The sequence below is a fragment of the Bidens hawaiensis genome, unplaced genomic scaffold (genome assembly GCF_021521415.1).
Source record: "Bidens hawaiensis isolate Kalapana, Puna unplaced genomic scaffold, B.hawaiensis_p1.1 tig00009917_1, whole genome shotgun sequence".
Lineage (NCBI taxonomy): Eukaryota > Viridiplantae > Streptophyta > Magnoliopsida > Asterales > Asteraceae > Bidens > Bidens hawaiensis.
This window is the reverse complement of record NW_027491746.1, coordinates 123599-141422: the sequence shown is the minus strand read 5'-3', so window position 1 is coordinate 141422 and position 17824 is coordinate 123599. Positions and strand designations below refer to the sequence as shown.

Genomic DNA, 17824 nt, shown 5'->3' with positions numbered 1-17824 from the left:
AACCTTTAACTATCAAACATATCATATTCAGTCCCTCAAGTTTCCTGGCTTCAATAATGCATTTGTGTTTGTTTCTTATATTTTACTAAAGTTATAAAGTACATTGAAATACTGTCACAAGAGAATTTTACCACTTTTATCAGGGAAAAAATGGTCCCCTTCACCCCACCACTACTTTAACTTTAGTTATTTTTAGGACAAAATGTTACGCTATTAAAAGAATCATTGACCGACTATTCAATGTCGCTGAACAAACATAAAGCGTGAATTGTATTATTGATAAGTAGTAGGAGTGCTTACTCTGGTTTTCGGTTTGAAGGTTTTTTGGTGAACACCAAAATTTTGAACCAAACCGAATTTATGATTCCATTTGGTGTTTTGGTATTGTTCGGTTAGAATTTTTTTATTTTTTACTTTTTATCAACACAAAAAATTCAACCAGACCAAATTAACTGGTTTTTTTTCGCCTTTGGCCAACCACCAAAAACCAAACCAAACCAAACCAAACCAAACAGAATTTAAGAAGTTCAAACGTGATTTGAAACTTATTTGAATTTGGTTTAGTTTTCGGTTTAGACATAAAAATTAAGCAACCGTTGTTTATTATTGGATTGGGTTGGTACAAATTAATTAGATGTAGAGAACCAGTTAATAAAAACAATTCAAATTCTAGTTTTAAACAGTTTCGGTTCAGTTTGAAATCCAATATTTGAACACATACTTGGGAGTGTGGTGAACTTGACAATCAAACTTAGAAGCAACATACTGAAATCCTAACCGTTACATGTCTTGACATTATAAACCAAACACAAAAAGAAGATAAATAGGTAGACAAAAACACCCTCTTAGTTTAAATGATTCAGATGAGCTCTAGTGATCACCAGATTCTTTCTTGCCAAAATAACGAATTATCTTGGAATAGTAGTCCCAATCAGCATGAGACGATGTTATAGCCGGATCCCCTATCGGGTGACCTTTCACATAACTCTGAACATCTTTAGCATCTGCCAGCCCATTTAAAAACATCCGCACCTCACCATTTGGACCTAAGAGATCATCTTCCTTGTTTTCAGGATCATAGTTTTTAGGAGAAATGGAAGTGTTTGTCTACAATAAAACACATATAACGTCAACATGAAGATATAATTTATTTTGTAAACATATATAAATGACGTATATATAGAGTAGTAATACAGGATTTAGAAGGGACTTCACAGGATCGGAGATCAACAACGTGTTAGATGCAGAGTATTTTCCATTATATTTCTTCCATATTGACTTGAGTTCTTTTAAGAACACTGGTTTGTCTTTGTTGTCCAAACACATGAAATCAGTCTTGGTGCATTGGTTTTGATCCTAACAAAAGTCGTTAAGACAAGAAAATCTTAAATAAAAGGTAAACAAGTGTTACAGACCTACAGTTAATAATATAAACACTCAAGCAAGTTACAGGATTTGTTAGATTGTAATTATTCAGATTAGTCTTTGTAACACCCTTACATAAAAAGAAGTAACTTTTATATATTTCACCAAAATAATACATATGCATTTTCGAAAAATTTTTAAAAATAGGAAATATTAGAGGGGTATAATGGTTTATAGGAGAGAGAAATTTTTTTTGGGTTTTTAGGTGTTTCGCCATTTCAAATGGCGGAACCGACCATGATAGCATAACTTGTCAGAAGCTGTCTGGTGACATGGAAGTTAATTAGTGAACAGTGACTTTATGACACCTTTTATAGCATACTTTCTTGACCACATATTAAATAGTGGTTTTTGTTTCACTTCCGCCATTTGAAATGACGGAAGTGAATAGTGTGTTAGTTTTTAAATATGTGGTCAAGAAAGCATGCTATAAAAGTTGTCATAAAGTCACTGTTCACTTCCGCCATTTCAAATGGCGGAAGTGAATAGTGTGTTAGTTTAAATATGTGGTCAAGAAAACATGCTATAAAAGGTGTCATAAAGTCACTGTTCACTTCCGTCATTTGAAATGACGGAACACAAAATTAACTTCCATGTCACCAGACAGCTTCTGACAGATTATGTTATCATGGTCGGTTCCGCCATTTGAAATGGCGGAACACCTAAAAACCCAAAAAAAATCTCTCTCTCCTATAAACCATTACATCCAATATTTCATATTTTTAAAAAAAATTCATGCATTTTCACATCTCACAATAAAATTAGGTTTGATTAGTTAATCACTTCAACAACAAAACTGATCTGGTGTGTAATCAAGATGATGCTTGACTTACCCAAGTAAACAACAGCTTGCTTTTCAGGTCACCAAATACATTTGTCAAAACTCCACCAATGTTCTGCCTGGAAAAATCATATAATCGCTTTAATAAACTTTTCACAGAAATTTCATTTGCGTTCTATAAACTAATTGTTCACATATGCCATACATATATAGAATTTTATAATACATAAATTACCAGAAAACAACATAAAAAATTATATAAGAAATGAATTTCACGTATATTTTAACTTACTATACTTTAATGGTAAACTATTTTGATAAATATTCATATTTTTTCATGAATGTTTGTTTATACTCATTCCTTAAAGTTCATTCCTCTATAAACTTAACAAACACAAACAAAAGTATATTCTTAACACACACCACAAAAATCCTTTAATTTAAGTAACCGTGTTTATAACTTATTTGTTAGATTAAACTTAAACAAACATAACAAAATAACAAGTAAACTAAAAATAAAAGTTGTGATACTAACTCCATAGCAGATGACCAAATTCCCACTTCAAATCTCTCAAAACAAAACTTTATAAACTCTTGACAAAACGGCCTCTTGTAAACTATAGATACACAACATATAAACGTCTTAGTAAACAAAATTAAAAACGTGAATAATAATAATAATACTAATACAGTTCACTCACTCTTAAAATTTCCTGAATAGAAATCTGGCAAGCGGTCAACTTTATGGTTGCTGTTAGGCCGGCTACGATGAGCCCGGTGAACAAGAAACCCTGTGATAGGAAGCACAAGTAGTTTCTTTTTGGGACCAAGGTCAAGTTTATCCATGGATATACCTAAATCGGTTTTAGTTACCTTTTCATCTTTTTGTTGTTTACTGACACGATCAGGTGTGTTGTTACCAGACACAACTTTGAGATTCTTGGTATTTGAATCTTTTTGAACATGTTTTTCTTTGGATGCCATGGTTTTTTTGATCAAGTATGAGTTTGTTTTGGGATTTAAAGGAGATGTTGGATCTCATGAATAGTTTCTTTTAACCGGCCGTACGTTTCCACTCTTGAGCTTCTTTCTTTGTTATTATAAAAATTAAAATTTGATTATTATAAGGGAAAATTCTAGACATAATACAAAATAAGAGAGAGAAATTGAAAATAGTCCAAAGTAGGTTCAATTTTGAAAATAGTCCTCCAAATCTATCTCCCACGTGATATTGGGATTCGTGACGTGAGATTTGGGTATCCTATCACAAACTGACACATGTTCTTTCACAGATAAAGTTTCATAGAAATTTAACTTGGCCGATAGTTTTCAAGTGAAAATAGTTTTCTGAAAAACCACAGGTTTGGAATGAAAGTTGTCCGTCACGTGAAGTTTCAAAGTCATCGTTATCCGCGTTTTTTTGAAATGCATCTCCTCGGACGCATTCCAAATGAATTTCGTCAGCTACGTTAAATTTCAAAAAAGTGGGAAAAAAACGATACGTTTACAAAAAACATAGTATTTGTCCGATGATTTTTAATAAAGTAAAAAAAAAACCGATTAGTTTACAAAAAAGTTTAATACAAACGATAATTTAGCTCTGAATTTTATCTTCTCAGTTGATTTTCATTAAAGTTTTATAAAATCCGAAAATTTGTATTTTCCTTAAATGTTCTCCCACTTCAACCAAATTATATTGTAGAACAATGAAATTCAAGAGAGGTGATCAGGTTGAAGTTATTGATCTGGGTGATGGGTTTGTCGGATCATAACTTAACGACCCATGTTCATCAGAACCTGATAACTTCCTAACATATGACTTGTTGGTTGACTCAAGATCCTTCCCACTGACTCCAACCATTTCCTCAAGTAAAGACTGAGTTGGTTTCAAGTATCTTGAACCACATATTGATGATGAGAGTGAATCTGCTCCATAAAATGTGTATGAACCTTGATTGTTTGAAGATGATGGAGATGGATATCTTGTCTTTTCTTGAAAGTCCTTTTGAATTTCATTGTTCTACAATATAATTTGGTTGAAGTGGGAGAATATTTAAGGAAAATACAAATTTTTCAGATTTTATAAAACTTTAATGAAAATCAACTGAGAAGATAAAATTCAGAGCTAAATTATCGTTTGTATTAAACTTTTTTGTAAACTAATCGGTTTTTTTTTACTTTATTAAAAATCATCGGACAAATACTATGTTTTTTGTAAACGTATCGTTTTTTCCAACTTTTTTGAAATTTAACGTAGCTGACGAAATTCATTTGGAATGCGTCCGAGAAGATGCATTTCAAAAAAACGCGGATAACGATGACTTTGAAACTTCACGTGACGGACAACTTTCATTCCAAACCTATGGCTTTTCATAAAACTATTTTCACTTGAAAACTATCGGCCAAGTCAAATTTCTATGAAACTTTATCTGTGAAAGGACACGTGTCAGTTTGTGATAGGATACCCAAATCTCACGTCACGAATCCTAATCTCACGTGGGAGATAGATTTGGAAGGACTATTTTCAGAATGGAACATACTTTGGACTATTTTCAATTTCTTTCTCTTATTTTGGACCATGTCCAGAATTTTCCCTTATTATAATGGTGTTTGAGTTATTGGTGTTAAACAACTGAATTAATTTTGAAAAGTGAACGTAATTGAATAGATTTATTTGAATACTAGGTTATTGACCCGTGGACGTCACGAGTGGAAAAATAAAAATCGTCCAATAAACACATATAATTTCAAACGACAAGATATTTTTTAATATGTTTTATTTAACGACAAGATAATATTTAATTAAAATTCATATTCGTATGGAAAGGAAATACTTAAAAAACATAAACTTACAAAATATAGAATTCATATACTGCATAGTACAATGTTTATAAACATAATTTAAAACTTGAAAATATAAAACTCATAAACTACTAAATTACTTCCGATCTTTAAAAGTTCACCAAAAGTCCAAACAAAGTGATTGACCATTTACCCTTTTCAATATCATGAAATAACAAACCATGATATTTGACAACCTCCATTAAGACAATAACATCATTGAATTTCAATAGAGAATGTGTACCATATAAGAAACATTTGACCAATATGGATTTCTATTAATAACTCTAAAATGTCAAGAGTGGCCAAAAGTATATTCCGACAATAAAAAAAAGTCAAGGCTTTAAAAAAAATATATTTCTAAACTCTAACCAACAAATTCATAGTGATCATTCAAAGTGGTGCTTTAAACACGTTCAAATAGTATTTTACCTCATGCTCCTAACTTAGCTTCGTTCTGGGTTAGGTCATTCAACTGGTGATTTAATAACCAAAGACAATACTAGAGTAAAAAAGACATGTGTATGCAAACATAAAAAAAAGTATTAATCGGGCAGTTACCAAGATTTAATATAAGTTGCATGTGACATTGAACCTATTTGGTTCATTTTGGTGTTTAAGTCGAGTTCTGGGACCAAAGCAAGTCAGGTTGAAACCAGTTCGGTTAAGTCAAAAAAAGTCAAACCCGACTTTTCCCGCAGCTGGTTAGGGTTGAAACCGGTTTTTGAAGGGAAATGATCGAGTTTGACCGGGTTAATACATATTCGGTTAACAGTCACCAATTAATATTTATTCGGTTAAATTAGAAAAACAAAATGAGAATATTGTTTTGAGCCATCCTCATTTTAAGCAATGAATCATGCTCATGAGATCTTTTACTTCTTTCATAAAATTAAAAATATCCTAAACTAAAACACAAATCAAAAATATGAATGTACAGATTTAGTTTTCCTTGATCATGGCCATAATACCAAAGATACCACTTAACAAACTTCTTCAACCCGGTCGCCAAATCCGTCATCGGCTTATACCCAGGATTCCGTCTAGCCAAACTTATATTTGCGTGCGTAAATGGAACATCAATATAACAATCAACGACCTATTCTCTCCAAGCCACACATCATGCTTGGGGATGCAACCCTCCCTTGCATAAGCTTGAATTATGTTACCCTGATACATTATTATTAACATTAATACAAAATCGTATGAATGATATAGTAAAATTAATGAATGTGTAACAAAACCATATCGTCTTGCAAAATCATTTCTGTCGATCAATCTTCTCCGGGCTTTGAATTATCTTGAGACACCATAGTTTCAAAATACGCACCTTGAGGACACAATCACTGTTTAGCACATCCAATTAGTTCAACATTGTGATGTTTGTCGGCTCCATCTTCCTAATGGTGACAAATTAAAAATAAACAAATTATTAATTTCGGAACAATAACACTTTTAACAAAAAAAAACTAAAAAACAAAATGAATTATATAAGCACAACAAAAAACCTTACAAACATACAAATTCGTTTTTGTTAAATATGGTGTGATAGTGTAAGAATTTTTGTGTCAAAGTCATAGTATTTATACATAAGTAGTAAATAATTGAATTTTTGGAGAGTTGAATAAAGAAGGAATGTACAAATGTAATTAATTAAAAACATAAAATTAGGGATTTTGAATTAGCTTAAATTATGGACGAAATTAGGAGATCTTAATGAGGGGATTTTCAAAATTTGAAATACTTGAATGTAATGTTGTTAAATTATGTTATAAATACAAAATAATTAAAATTGATATCTAAAATTCATTACGGATCTAGATTTATACTTCAATGGTTAAATTTTAGTTAGTCAATCGGTCAAATTTCATAAATCTAAAATTAAAACCAATTATAGTAAAATAAATTAAACCTGGTGGGAAGCCTAAATTGTATGAAATAAAAAAAAAGAATATAGTTTCAATTAAATCAAAATACAAATAATAAAACCTGATGATTTAAGTGACCAGTGGTAACTTTGATGGATTGTGAACACAGTCATGGGTAGGCCGATATGTTGTAGATTAAATGTCCGGCTGGTGAACGGCTTCATCGATGGTGGACGGTGAATTGACCGGATAAATGAATTGAAGGTTGAGATCGGTGGAAGAGGATGGAGACGTGAAAGAGGAGATAACTGATTTCGGTTTTAGGTTAATTATGTTATAATGAATAATGAATACATAATAATAGAAATAATATAAATAATACAAATTCATAATTAATAATTATAATTATTAATCATTAAAGAAAATTGATTGTAGATTATTTTAGTTTAATTTTGATTTATTTTATTCACATGAAAATTAGAAAAGTGGTAGATATAGATGGAAAGTTTAGGAAACCACCAATAGGAATAGGACAAGTTGACTTAAAGTCTATTGGTTTAATAGTATAGTTAGATTAAAAAAAACACATTAGTTGAAATTGATATTTGAAATTTATATTGGAATCGAAATTCGGTTAGTGAATTTGAATTTGAATTTGAATTTGAATTCGAATAACTATATACAAAGTTGTATTCAATTCAAATTGAATACGCTTTGAATACCAAACACCCTTGATTTGATTTTAGGTGAAACTTAATAACTAGATTTTAGATTCATTTAATTTCTTCATTTCTAGGACAAAATTATTAAGGGTCTCTATAACGTGGTCGGTAATGATGGAGATTGGAGTTGGATCAAAAGCATATGTTAATTGGTTTTTAATCTCATTCTTTGTATCTTATAAAGCCATGTGTAATGAGATATTATATGGGTGGATAAAGCCCAATATCATCCCTAGGGGCATTATATAAGGGCATGAGCGTGCTTACAATTAAGCTCATATGTGTGAGAGCATTAGGGGCATTATCCATTACATATGTATTTTACTAAAAAAAAGTGATCATGATGATGTGACGGAAAATTTGAGAAATCTCCTGAAGTGCTTTGCGGTTACCATTGAGGACTTGTATAGGGTATAATCAGCAATTAAGCATGGTGGCAATGGTCAATGAATGCAATAATTTTGATGAGAAGAATACTTAAATTCAGTTAATGGAAAAGTTGAGAAGAGAATTACAAAACAATTAAAGAAGAAGATAACAAATTCATAACAATATTCATAACAAATTCACTCTCTCATACCCTTATAATGTGTATTTTAGTGGTCCTCATTAGACTGATTACTTTTTATTATATGTTACATAATTATTCAAATAAGCTGGTTGCTTCCTTAGCCTGGTGATCCTTCTAAGCGCAGGTTCGGGCATGGGCTGGTTAGTTGCAGGTTCGATCATGGGCTGATTAGTTGCAGGTTCGGCCATGGGCTGCATGTTAGTTGCAGGTTCGGCCATGAGCTGATCAATGGCAGGCTCGGCCAAGGGCAGGTCAATTGTAGGTTCGGCCATGGGCAGGTCAATTGTAAGTTAAAATGTACATTGAAATAATGTGTGACGAGAATTTTATCACCTTTATCAGGAAAAAAGAAGCTCCCCTTACCTCGCCATTACTTTAACTTTAGTTATTTTTAGGACAAAATGTTATGCAATTAAGAGAATCATTGACCTACTTATCAGTGTCGAAACTCTAAACAAACGGAAAGTGTGTATTGTAGTAACCATCTTATGCTAGCTAGAGTAAGTAGTTGGGTTTATCTGGTTTTAGGTTGAGGGTTCTTTTGGTTAACACAGAAAATTGAACCATCCAGATTTAGGAAGTTCAATATCGAACTAAAAACCAAATTTAAATTCAGTTTGATGTTTGTTTATTTCGGTTGGAAAGTTTTTTTTGGTCAATATCAAAAACTGAACCGAACTGAATTAAGGAAGTTCAAAATTACCAAACCGAACTTGGTTTGGTTTGGTTTGAAGGTGTTTTTTTTTGTCAACGCCGAAAACCAAACCAAACCGAATTTAAAAATTTCAAACCCCAAATGAGCCCGAATTTGAATTCGCTTTATTTTTGGTTCATATAAAAAAACCGAACTGTTATCTTTTATTGGATAAGATTGGCACAAATTTAGATTTCCAGAACCAGTTTAAAAAACACCAATTCAGATTCAGGTTTTAAACAGTTTCGGTTCATTTTGAAATCCAGTATGAACACATATTTGGGAGTGTAATGAACTTGACAATCAAACTTAGAAGCAAAATATTCAAATCCTAACCGTTCCATGTTTGAAATTATAAACCAAAAATAAAAGATAAAACTGATAGACAAATCGCAAAAATTAACACCCTTTTGGTCTAACGAGTCATATAAGCTCTAGCCAGCTCTAGATTCTTTCTTGCCAAAAAAACAAACAATCTTGGAATAGTAGTCCCAATCAACATGAGAAGAGGTTATAGCCGGATCCCCTATCGGGTGAGCTTTCACATAACTTTGAACATCTTTAGCATCAGCGAGCCCATCCAAAAACATCCTTACCTCGCCATTTGGACCTAAAGCATCATCTTCCTTATTTTCAGGATCATAATTACTAGGAGAAATCGAAGTGTTTAGCTACAAGAAAACACATATATCATCAATAAAGGTGTCAATACATTAAATATATAACTTATCTTGTAAGTATATAAATGAAGTATATATATGGTAATACAGGATTTAGAAGGGACTTCACAGGATCGGAGATCAACAAAGTGTTAGACTCAGAGTATTCTCCATTGTATTTCTTCCAGATTGACTTGAGTTCTTTTAAGAACACCGGTTTGTCTTGGTTGTCCAAAAACATGAAATCTGTTTTGATGCATTGGTTTTGATCCTAACAAAAGTTGTTAAAAACCTTCAATATAAGATTAGACGGCAAAAAGGTGTTACAGTGATTCAGTGAATAACATTAAGATCAATGAAAGTTATTTATTTGTTGGATTGTAATTATTCATTTAAGCCTTTGTAACACTATATATATATATTAAAAAGTAAATTACATATTTCGTTAATCACTTTATACTCACCCAAGTAAACAACAGCTTGCTTTCGAGTGCACCAAAAACATTGGTCAGAACTCCACCAATGTTATGCCTGAAATAAAAACACAAAACCAATTTTTAATAACATATGTAAACAAACCGAAAAACCATTCATAGATCATAATCCTTTTGATAAAAATTCCATTAACATTCTATTAAACTAAATGTTCACATATTATAAAATTTATACTCCGTATATAATACATCTGTAACAGAAAAAAACAACATAAAATGTTTATACTTTTTCATGAATGTTCATTAATTTATACTCATTTCTTAGTGTTCATTCATCTATAAAATTAACAAATACAAAAATATTTTCTTAACACAGAACACATAAATCGATCTGTTCATTTAAGTAAATAAAAGAACATTCTAATTTTAAATAATTTGTGATACTAACTCCATAGCTGATGACCATATTCCCACTTCAAATCTCTCAAAACAAAACTTCAAAAACTCTTCACAAAACGGCCTCTTGTAAACTATATATACATATATAACATATAAACATGTTAGTAAACAAAAATATAAATATCCCCACACCAAAAAGTGAGCAATAATATTGTTCACTCACTCTTAAAATTTCCTGAATAGAAATCAGGCAGACGGTTTTTAGGGCTGTTGTTAGGCCGGCTACGATGAGCCCGGTGAATGAGGAACCCGGCGATAGGAAGCACAAGTAGTTTCTTTTTGGGACCTAGGTTAAGTTTATCCATGAATATACTTAAATCATTTCCAGTTACCTTTCCATCTTCTTGTTATTTACTGACACGATCAGTGTTGTGAGAATCATCGAGATTCTTGGAATCTGAATCTTTTTGAACATGTTTTTCATTACTTATTGTGGAATCTTGCATGCCATGGTTTTTTGATGACGTATGAGTTTGTTTTGGGATTTAAAGGAGATGTTGGATCTTATGAAGCAGTTTCTTTTAACCGACCGTACGCTTCGACTCTTGAGTTTCTTTCTTTGTTATATATTGATTTTGAAAAGTTAATATAATTTATTAGGTTTATTTGAATTTTGGAAAACATAAAAGCTGAAAATACATAGATCATTAATAATATTTATATGTGAAATAAACCACGTACATAAGTTGAATTCGATTTTCAAAATTCAATATTCGAAAATGGGTTATTGATTTGAATCCGAATAATTAAAAACCTAATACGTGTTCAATTCAAATCAAATATTGAGTATGCTTTGAATACTGAACCGTTGGACTTAATTGGATCGAGCAACATGAACAACACCGATAATTTTGTGAGAACTCTTCACAATTCTTTCAATATTATTAAGAACAAAAACCAAACAAAATATAATAACCCTAAACCATCTATCTATACTAAAACTAAGACTTGCTCACCAAAAAACCTAATTAGACTCAAATTTTGAAACCAAATAAATTAATAAAAATAATCATAACTTATTCCTAATTAATAAACTAAACCGACTCAAACTCAAACTCTTTAAACTTTAAACTTTATCAAGATTAATTCTTCATTCACCCCCTTAATCTTGATATGGACTCGTTACTCTTCAAAATAGTGTTGGATCCAAATCTTCACGAACCAAATTAGTAGCTTCTTCCTTCGGTTTTGGCCTGCGCACTCATATGCAAAATGACCATACTCGAGACAATTGTAACATCTGATATGAGCTTTACCTCGACCCATACCATTCTCCTTTTAATTTTCACTGGGTTGGAACCGACCACCTCTACCTCGTCCAACGCCAAGTCCTTTACCTCGGCCATGTCCATGGTCACTTTTCCCTCGTCCACAACATTCACAAACATCCTCTTCTTTCTTCGAACTTTCCTGTCCATTAGTTTTAGTTAGCAACAACTTACTTTGTCCGCTATCACCTGTCTCATCTTGCTCTCTGATTCGTTCCTCATAAGCCTTCAACCTGCCTATTGCTTCTTCGAATGGCATGGTGTGAAGATCTGAATATTGCTCAATAGAAGCAACAATCTGAAGATACTTCTTTGGCATCGAATCTAACAGCTTTCGCAGTAACACTTCATTTTCGAGATTTGAACCAAGACTAGTATATCTTGAAACAAATCCGGCTAACTTTCCAGCAAACTCTTCAATCGTATCTGTCTCCTTCATTCAGAGTTGCTCAAATTCTCTTCTTAAACTTGCTAAACGTGCACTCTGGACCCTATCAACACCAAGAAACCTTACACGTAAAGCTACCCATATGTCTTTCGCACTTCGGTTCCTAGCAACTTGAAGAAGTATATCCTCTGGTAAAGCTTGATAGAGAATTGCTCTTGCAATCTTGTTCTTCTTTTCATCAACGGCCCCACCGATTACCGACTTAATTGTCTCCCACAACCCCTATGCATCCAAAACTGACCCCATTAGAATTGTCCAAGTGTTATAGTTCGTTGTTGTCAACCTTGGTACTTGAAACGAGGTGTTGTTGTTTTCTCGAACCGGACATTCCTTGCATTGTTTGGATTATCAGCCATTCTTTTCTTCGAATCTTCTTAACGTCACACAGATCGTCCTCTATGATTGCCCACACAGATACGATCACAACGAATCACACAGATTTACGTTGTTGCTTCTTTCAACGAATCACACAGATTAACGTTGTGTCTTCTTCTTTCAACGAATCACATAGATTGATGTTGCTTAAGCTTCTCGATCGTTCACACAAATACAGTCTTCTTCTTCTTCTTCTTCTTCTTCTTCTTGATCGTTCATACAGATACGATCATCTTCTTCAATGTTTGATTGCTACACTATTGCAATCTGTCTTCTCAGGTGCGTTCGATCTTATTCCTTGTTTGTTTCTCTCATCTTTGGTTCGGTTGCTTAACTCTTCTGCTTGCTCAATTAATAGCCTTTTGACTTTTAAGGTTCTTTATAATAATTTTCTTCTACCGAATAAAGTCACATACCTTCTTGATTATTTCCCAATTCTCGATCACCAATCACACCTCCCAACTTTTTTTCTGATGCAAGATCAACAAAATATATATAAAAAACAAAAAACAACTTTCTTTAATCACCTTTTCTTATCCTAGGTAATTGTAACTAACAAAGAAAAGTGAACTTTTCTTTTTTCTTTCTACACAGCTTCGAATGATAAATTCTTCACAAGCTTTGATGAGTTGATTTTCAAACAAAAAATCTTCTTATGCGCCCTGATACCAATTGTTGGACTTAATTGGATCGAGCAACATGAACAACACTGATAATTTTGTAAGAACTCCTTACGACTCTTTCAATATTATTAAGAATGAAAACCACACAAAATACAATAACCCTAAACCATCTATTTATACTAAAACTATGACTTGCTCACCAAGAAACCTAATTAGACTCAAACTAGGAAACCAAATAAATTAATAAAAATAACCAAAACTTATTCCTAATTAAAAAACTAAACCGACTCAAACTCAAACTTTGTAAACTTTAAGCATTTATCAAGATTAATCCTTCATGAACACCCATGATTTGAATTAGGTAATAAATTAGATTCATTTAATTTTGTCATTTCTTGTACAAAAGTATTAAGGGTATCTATAACAAGGTCGGTCATTTGGAGTTGGATCTAAAGCACATGTTAATTGGGTTTTAATCTCATTCTTTGTATCTTATAAAACCATGTGTAATGAGGCATTACAGAGGCATTAGACCCATCGCTATGGCCGCAGAAGAGTGGTTGGCGGGGCGCCGTTAGGCGCGGAACACCACCAAGGGGCGCCCTTGGTGAGGGTGGTCAGGAAGCCCCGGAACCGTTCTCCTTCATCTCTCATACACACATACATATATATGTGTGTATATATATATAAAATAGGGGCGCCAATGGGCTTTTAACCACATCAGGGCATTAATGGTTGGAGCATCGATGCCCCCAGTGCTTACGTGGCACTGACGTGGCACTATGGAGAAGTTTTGATGCCCCCCCAACCACCATCGAGGATAGTATTATATGGGTGGATAAAGCCTCTACACCATCCCTAGGGACACTATATAAGGGTATGAGCGTTTATAAAATAAAGCTCATATGCATGAGAGCATGACGTGAGGTCGAAGACTCAATTAAAAATAAACCGAATACAAGTAATTAGATAACGGTAAACGGGTGTCGAACACAGAGAGCTAGTGAAAAATGTGTTACGAAGTAGCTTTGTAATTAATCTATATTAAACTAAATGCAGAAAATAAATTTAAGTATTTTGTTGGTTGATTTGATTAACAAAAAGAACTGAAAACAATTTAACGGCTTTTAAAACAATAAGAGAAAATATGTCTTCCCTCAGTTTTAGGTTTCTATGAATGTCAAAGTTAATGTTTAAACTGAGATGAACAATAAATAAAGTTTGTGGTTATGTAAACGATTGCGATAGTTATGTAAACGATTGCGATAATTGAGGATCAAGTACTTGGATTATAAAACGCAAGGTAATCACTCAAAAACCAGTTAGTTTATCCTACCCCAAATCCCTCTCGATTAATCTCGATTGCTTAAAGCACCAAGAACTGACGGTTAAGAACACGAATTCAATAAATTAACAATCTATCAATCAATTTATAAATACCATAATAATGAAATCAATAAGATCAAACTATTGTCATTCAATCAAACATTTATAAATAAACCTTACAATCCGAGGGAAAACACAAAGGGATTTAGCCGAGCATGATTCTGTTCATCATTCCTTCAATTAAATTTGCATATGAATCAAAATCAAGTCTCTAATGATTACCACACTCACAATAATGTTATTTCACCCCAAAATCGCCTCTAGGATCAAAAGATATGATAAGAATGCCAAAAGCCGTCCGAAAAACGAGTTATAAAAGTTGTTACAAGTTTTAGCGTTGGGCCCACCGTAGCTTACGGTGGCTTTCAAAACACCTACAGTAGCCAAAAACTGCCTTACGGCGGGCTTTTCTTCAGATCCCACCGTAGCTTACGGTGGCTTTAAACATAGCCTCCTTGTTTTCGTCATAACTTTCTTGTTCCAGGTCCGTTTTCTTCACCGTTTTTGCCCAAGTTCTCGTAATTTCATCCTCTAACTTCTCTTACCTGCAATTATACGAGTAACGTAGTCAACTAATTCCACAAAATTAACTGATTAAATGCATGAGTATTAACGGTCTTAAATCACTTAAGGGCTATCCAATGGACCACCCGTCACATTCTCACACTTACCCGTTGCTCGCCCTTAAGCAACTCAATCATTCAAAGTTAAACTTTAACTCATTCAACAAAACACATCTCGAGTAAGGTCCCAAGTCATACCTTATTCCCACATGTTTCGTATTTGCACTATTAACACATTTATTTATCAAACATAGAAATCCAACCAAACCTAACACGTTTCCTGTTTTTCTTTCACGCAACACACCCTCTTGAACTTTCTACTCAATAAATTTTCTCAAAGCTAGCAAGATGTGCTAGTCCACCCAAATTCACGTGTGCCAATCTACTATAACAGGCTTGTGTAACTATCGAACCTCCACCTAATAAATGCATAGACAGTCGTGCAAATCAAGAGGGTTTATCATGGGTTGTAACAGGGCTAGATGTTCGGGTATGGAATGGGAATATTGAAAGTTGCTCAGGCGATCCGATCCGGCTTATTACATACATTCTAAGAAAACATAAAAATAAAATAAACAACTATATACACCACTAACGTTTTTTTTCTTTTTCTTTTCTTTTTTTCTTTTGAATCTCCATACTTTGAATAATGAATCTCAGGTTTTTTTTTTTTTTTTTTTTTTTTTTTTTTTTTTTGCATAATCTCAACATTCTAATAAACATAATACGAAATACTCATATCAATTACCAACAACAATGCAATTACAAGAAATAGCCTACTAAGCTGGATCGTCTCGCAAATGTAACAACAGGGTTGATTGATAAACAATAAGTCCCAAGAAATTGCTTCTAAAGGAACCAACCCCCGCCCCTCTCATTAACCACGCTCATATGTATAATGTATGAGACCCAACCCCCAAAACCCACACTCGCACTCATCCAGACGAGCCTATACCTAAATGCCTCTATCATTTTTGCACTAATGCCAAGCTAAGGTCTAACAAGAAGGGTCACACTGTTATCTTCAAATAATGCCAACCATGAAAATCTGTGGTATAAAGTTCCAACCTAAAATTTGTTACCGACATGTTACGTGAAATAAATAAACAAAAACATGTCACTCTTGGCTGTAAATATATTACCATTTCTTTTAAAACTTTTGCCACGCTCACACAAGGGAATTATGACCATGAAAAGAGACCTTTATCTCAACACATCTTTTGAACCACCAACAAAAAATGTGAAATTTTCTTAAAAATTTCTTCACATCCCCACACTTGGGATACATTGTCCTCAATGTATGGTTTTTAAAGAATCTGAACCATTTTTTTTAATATTAAATTACCCTACCCCATGAAAAACCCGTGTTGTCCCCAACACCGTGTTGAAGAGAAATCCAAAAGAATTTTCCCACACTTGGTTTTTGCTAAGATGGTATGCTTAAAATACCATTAATAACAAACAAACTAGAAATTATAAAAGAAAAATAAAAATATGAAAAATGTACAATTACCACCTTTTTGAAACTTTTATAACATTCAAGGTTGGTGACTGGCCCACTCCCGTGCAGCCTTCTCGTTATAAGCACGCTCTTTTTCAAGAAACTGCTGCCAGTCTTCTGGCAAACCAGGGTCAGGCCCAAACATCCCCATTATCCGCCCTGGATCATTTAGGTTAGGTGGATGTCTCACTTTCTTTTTCCTTGGTCGGCCACCTTTTTCTGCCACCTTCCCACTCTGTTGATGCTCAACTTCTTTCTTCTCAACTGACCTGTCAATCACAAAACACTCCACTTTCGTGTGATCCTTGGTCAAGGATACACACTTGGTAACAAAATCCGCCTTCGAGCTTTCCTTGTCAACAAGAGGGTCAGCAGTATTTTCAACTAATAATAACTGTTTATCACGATTCCCAAATTTAATTCCCAATGTCCCTTTAGCACAATCAATCACTGCAAGTGAAGTGGCAAGGAAGGGTCTACCCAATATGACCATGGGTTGCGTGTTAGTTACATTTTTATCATAATCACATACTAGAATGTCAACTGGGTAACATAAATCCTCCACATGTACCATCACATTATATATCATGCCCCGAAAAATTGTGTATGGGTTTGATCCGCTAAAACCACGGTGGTGTTTACTTTTTGTAGCGGACCAAACTCATACTGATCATATAAACTACTGGGCATGATACTAACACAAGCTTCAAAATCTATCAATGCCCGATCAGTTTTAAATTCACTAATTTGGATTGATAAAAGGGGCACTCCTGGGTCTTGAAGTTTACTCGAGATAGTATTATTATCAACACTCTCATCCCTTATTTTGGTTAATTTGTCATTTAAATATTTATCACAAGGAAAATTTTCACAAAAAGATGTTTCATTCGGTTTTAGTTCAGAGTTATTTTAAAAAATTGTTTCATAATTACCCACATTTTCAATCTCATCACTAATATTCTCCACCACCCCTCAACAAGCTGTGGTGTTGGATCAACTTGAACACTAGAAATTCCAAAATTAGGTAAAAGACTTACTGCATTGATATGCACGTTGTTCCCCTTCTTTAAGCTCGAGATGTTTTTCTTCAAATTCGCCACATCGGTTGTAAGTTGACCCATTTGAGTGGTCAATGATTGAATGGCTTTCTCACGGACCTCATCCTTTTGCATGCGAATTTCATCAAGTTGATTTCTCCTTTGCATG

At 33.3% G+C, this 17824-nt stretch overlaps 2 protein-coding genes across 2 annotated transcripts in view; both read right to left on the bottom strand.

Moving 5' to 3' along the window:
- Positions 1-620: 620 nt before the first annotated feature.
- Positions 621-3202, bottom strand: LOC143533808 (uncharacterized). Its single transcript, XM_077028469.1, has 5 exons — positions 2908-3202; positions 2742-2823; positions 2259-2325; positions 1195-1356; positions 621-1107 (listed from the first exon to the last, which is right to left on the bottom strand). Exons 1-5 carry the CDS (start codon positions 3188-3190, stop codon positions 871-873), a joined length of 831 nt encoding a protein of 276 aa, XP_076884584.1. The 5' UTR covers positions 3191-3202; the 3' UTR covers positions 621-870.
- Positions 3203-9200: 5998 nt separating this feature from the next.
- LOC143533810 (uncharacterized) overlaps positions 9201-17824 on the bottom strand; it is a 33306-nt gene continuing 24682 nt past the window's right edge. The window contains exons 2-4 of the mRNA XM_077028471.1: positions 10026-10092; positions 9671-9832; positions 9201-9573 (exon numbers count right to left, since the gene is read on the bottom strand). Of these exons, the coding sequence (XP_076884586.1) occupies positions 9337-9573; positions 9671-9832; positions 10026-10092 (466 nt within the window). The 3' untranslated portion in view covers positions 9201-9336. The remainder of the gene's footprint in view (positions 9574-9670; positions 9833-10025; positions 10093-17824) is intronic.

Bases quoted from the DNA above. Each gene is read 5' to 3' on its own strand.
- LOC143533808 (XM_077028469.1), bottom strand. From the start codon at position 3,190: ATGGCATCCAAAGAAAAACATGTTCAAAAAGATTCAAATACCAAGAAT. The intron at 1,357-2,258 runs GTAAGTCAAGCA...GACTTTTGTTAG, and splicing joins GCAAGCTGTTGTTTACTTGG to GATCAAAACCAATGCACCAA. The intron at 1,108-1,194 runs GTATTACTACTC...GTTTTATTGTAG, and splicing joins TGAAGTCCCTTCTAAATCCT to ACAAACACTTCCATTTCTCC.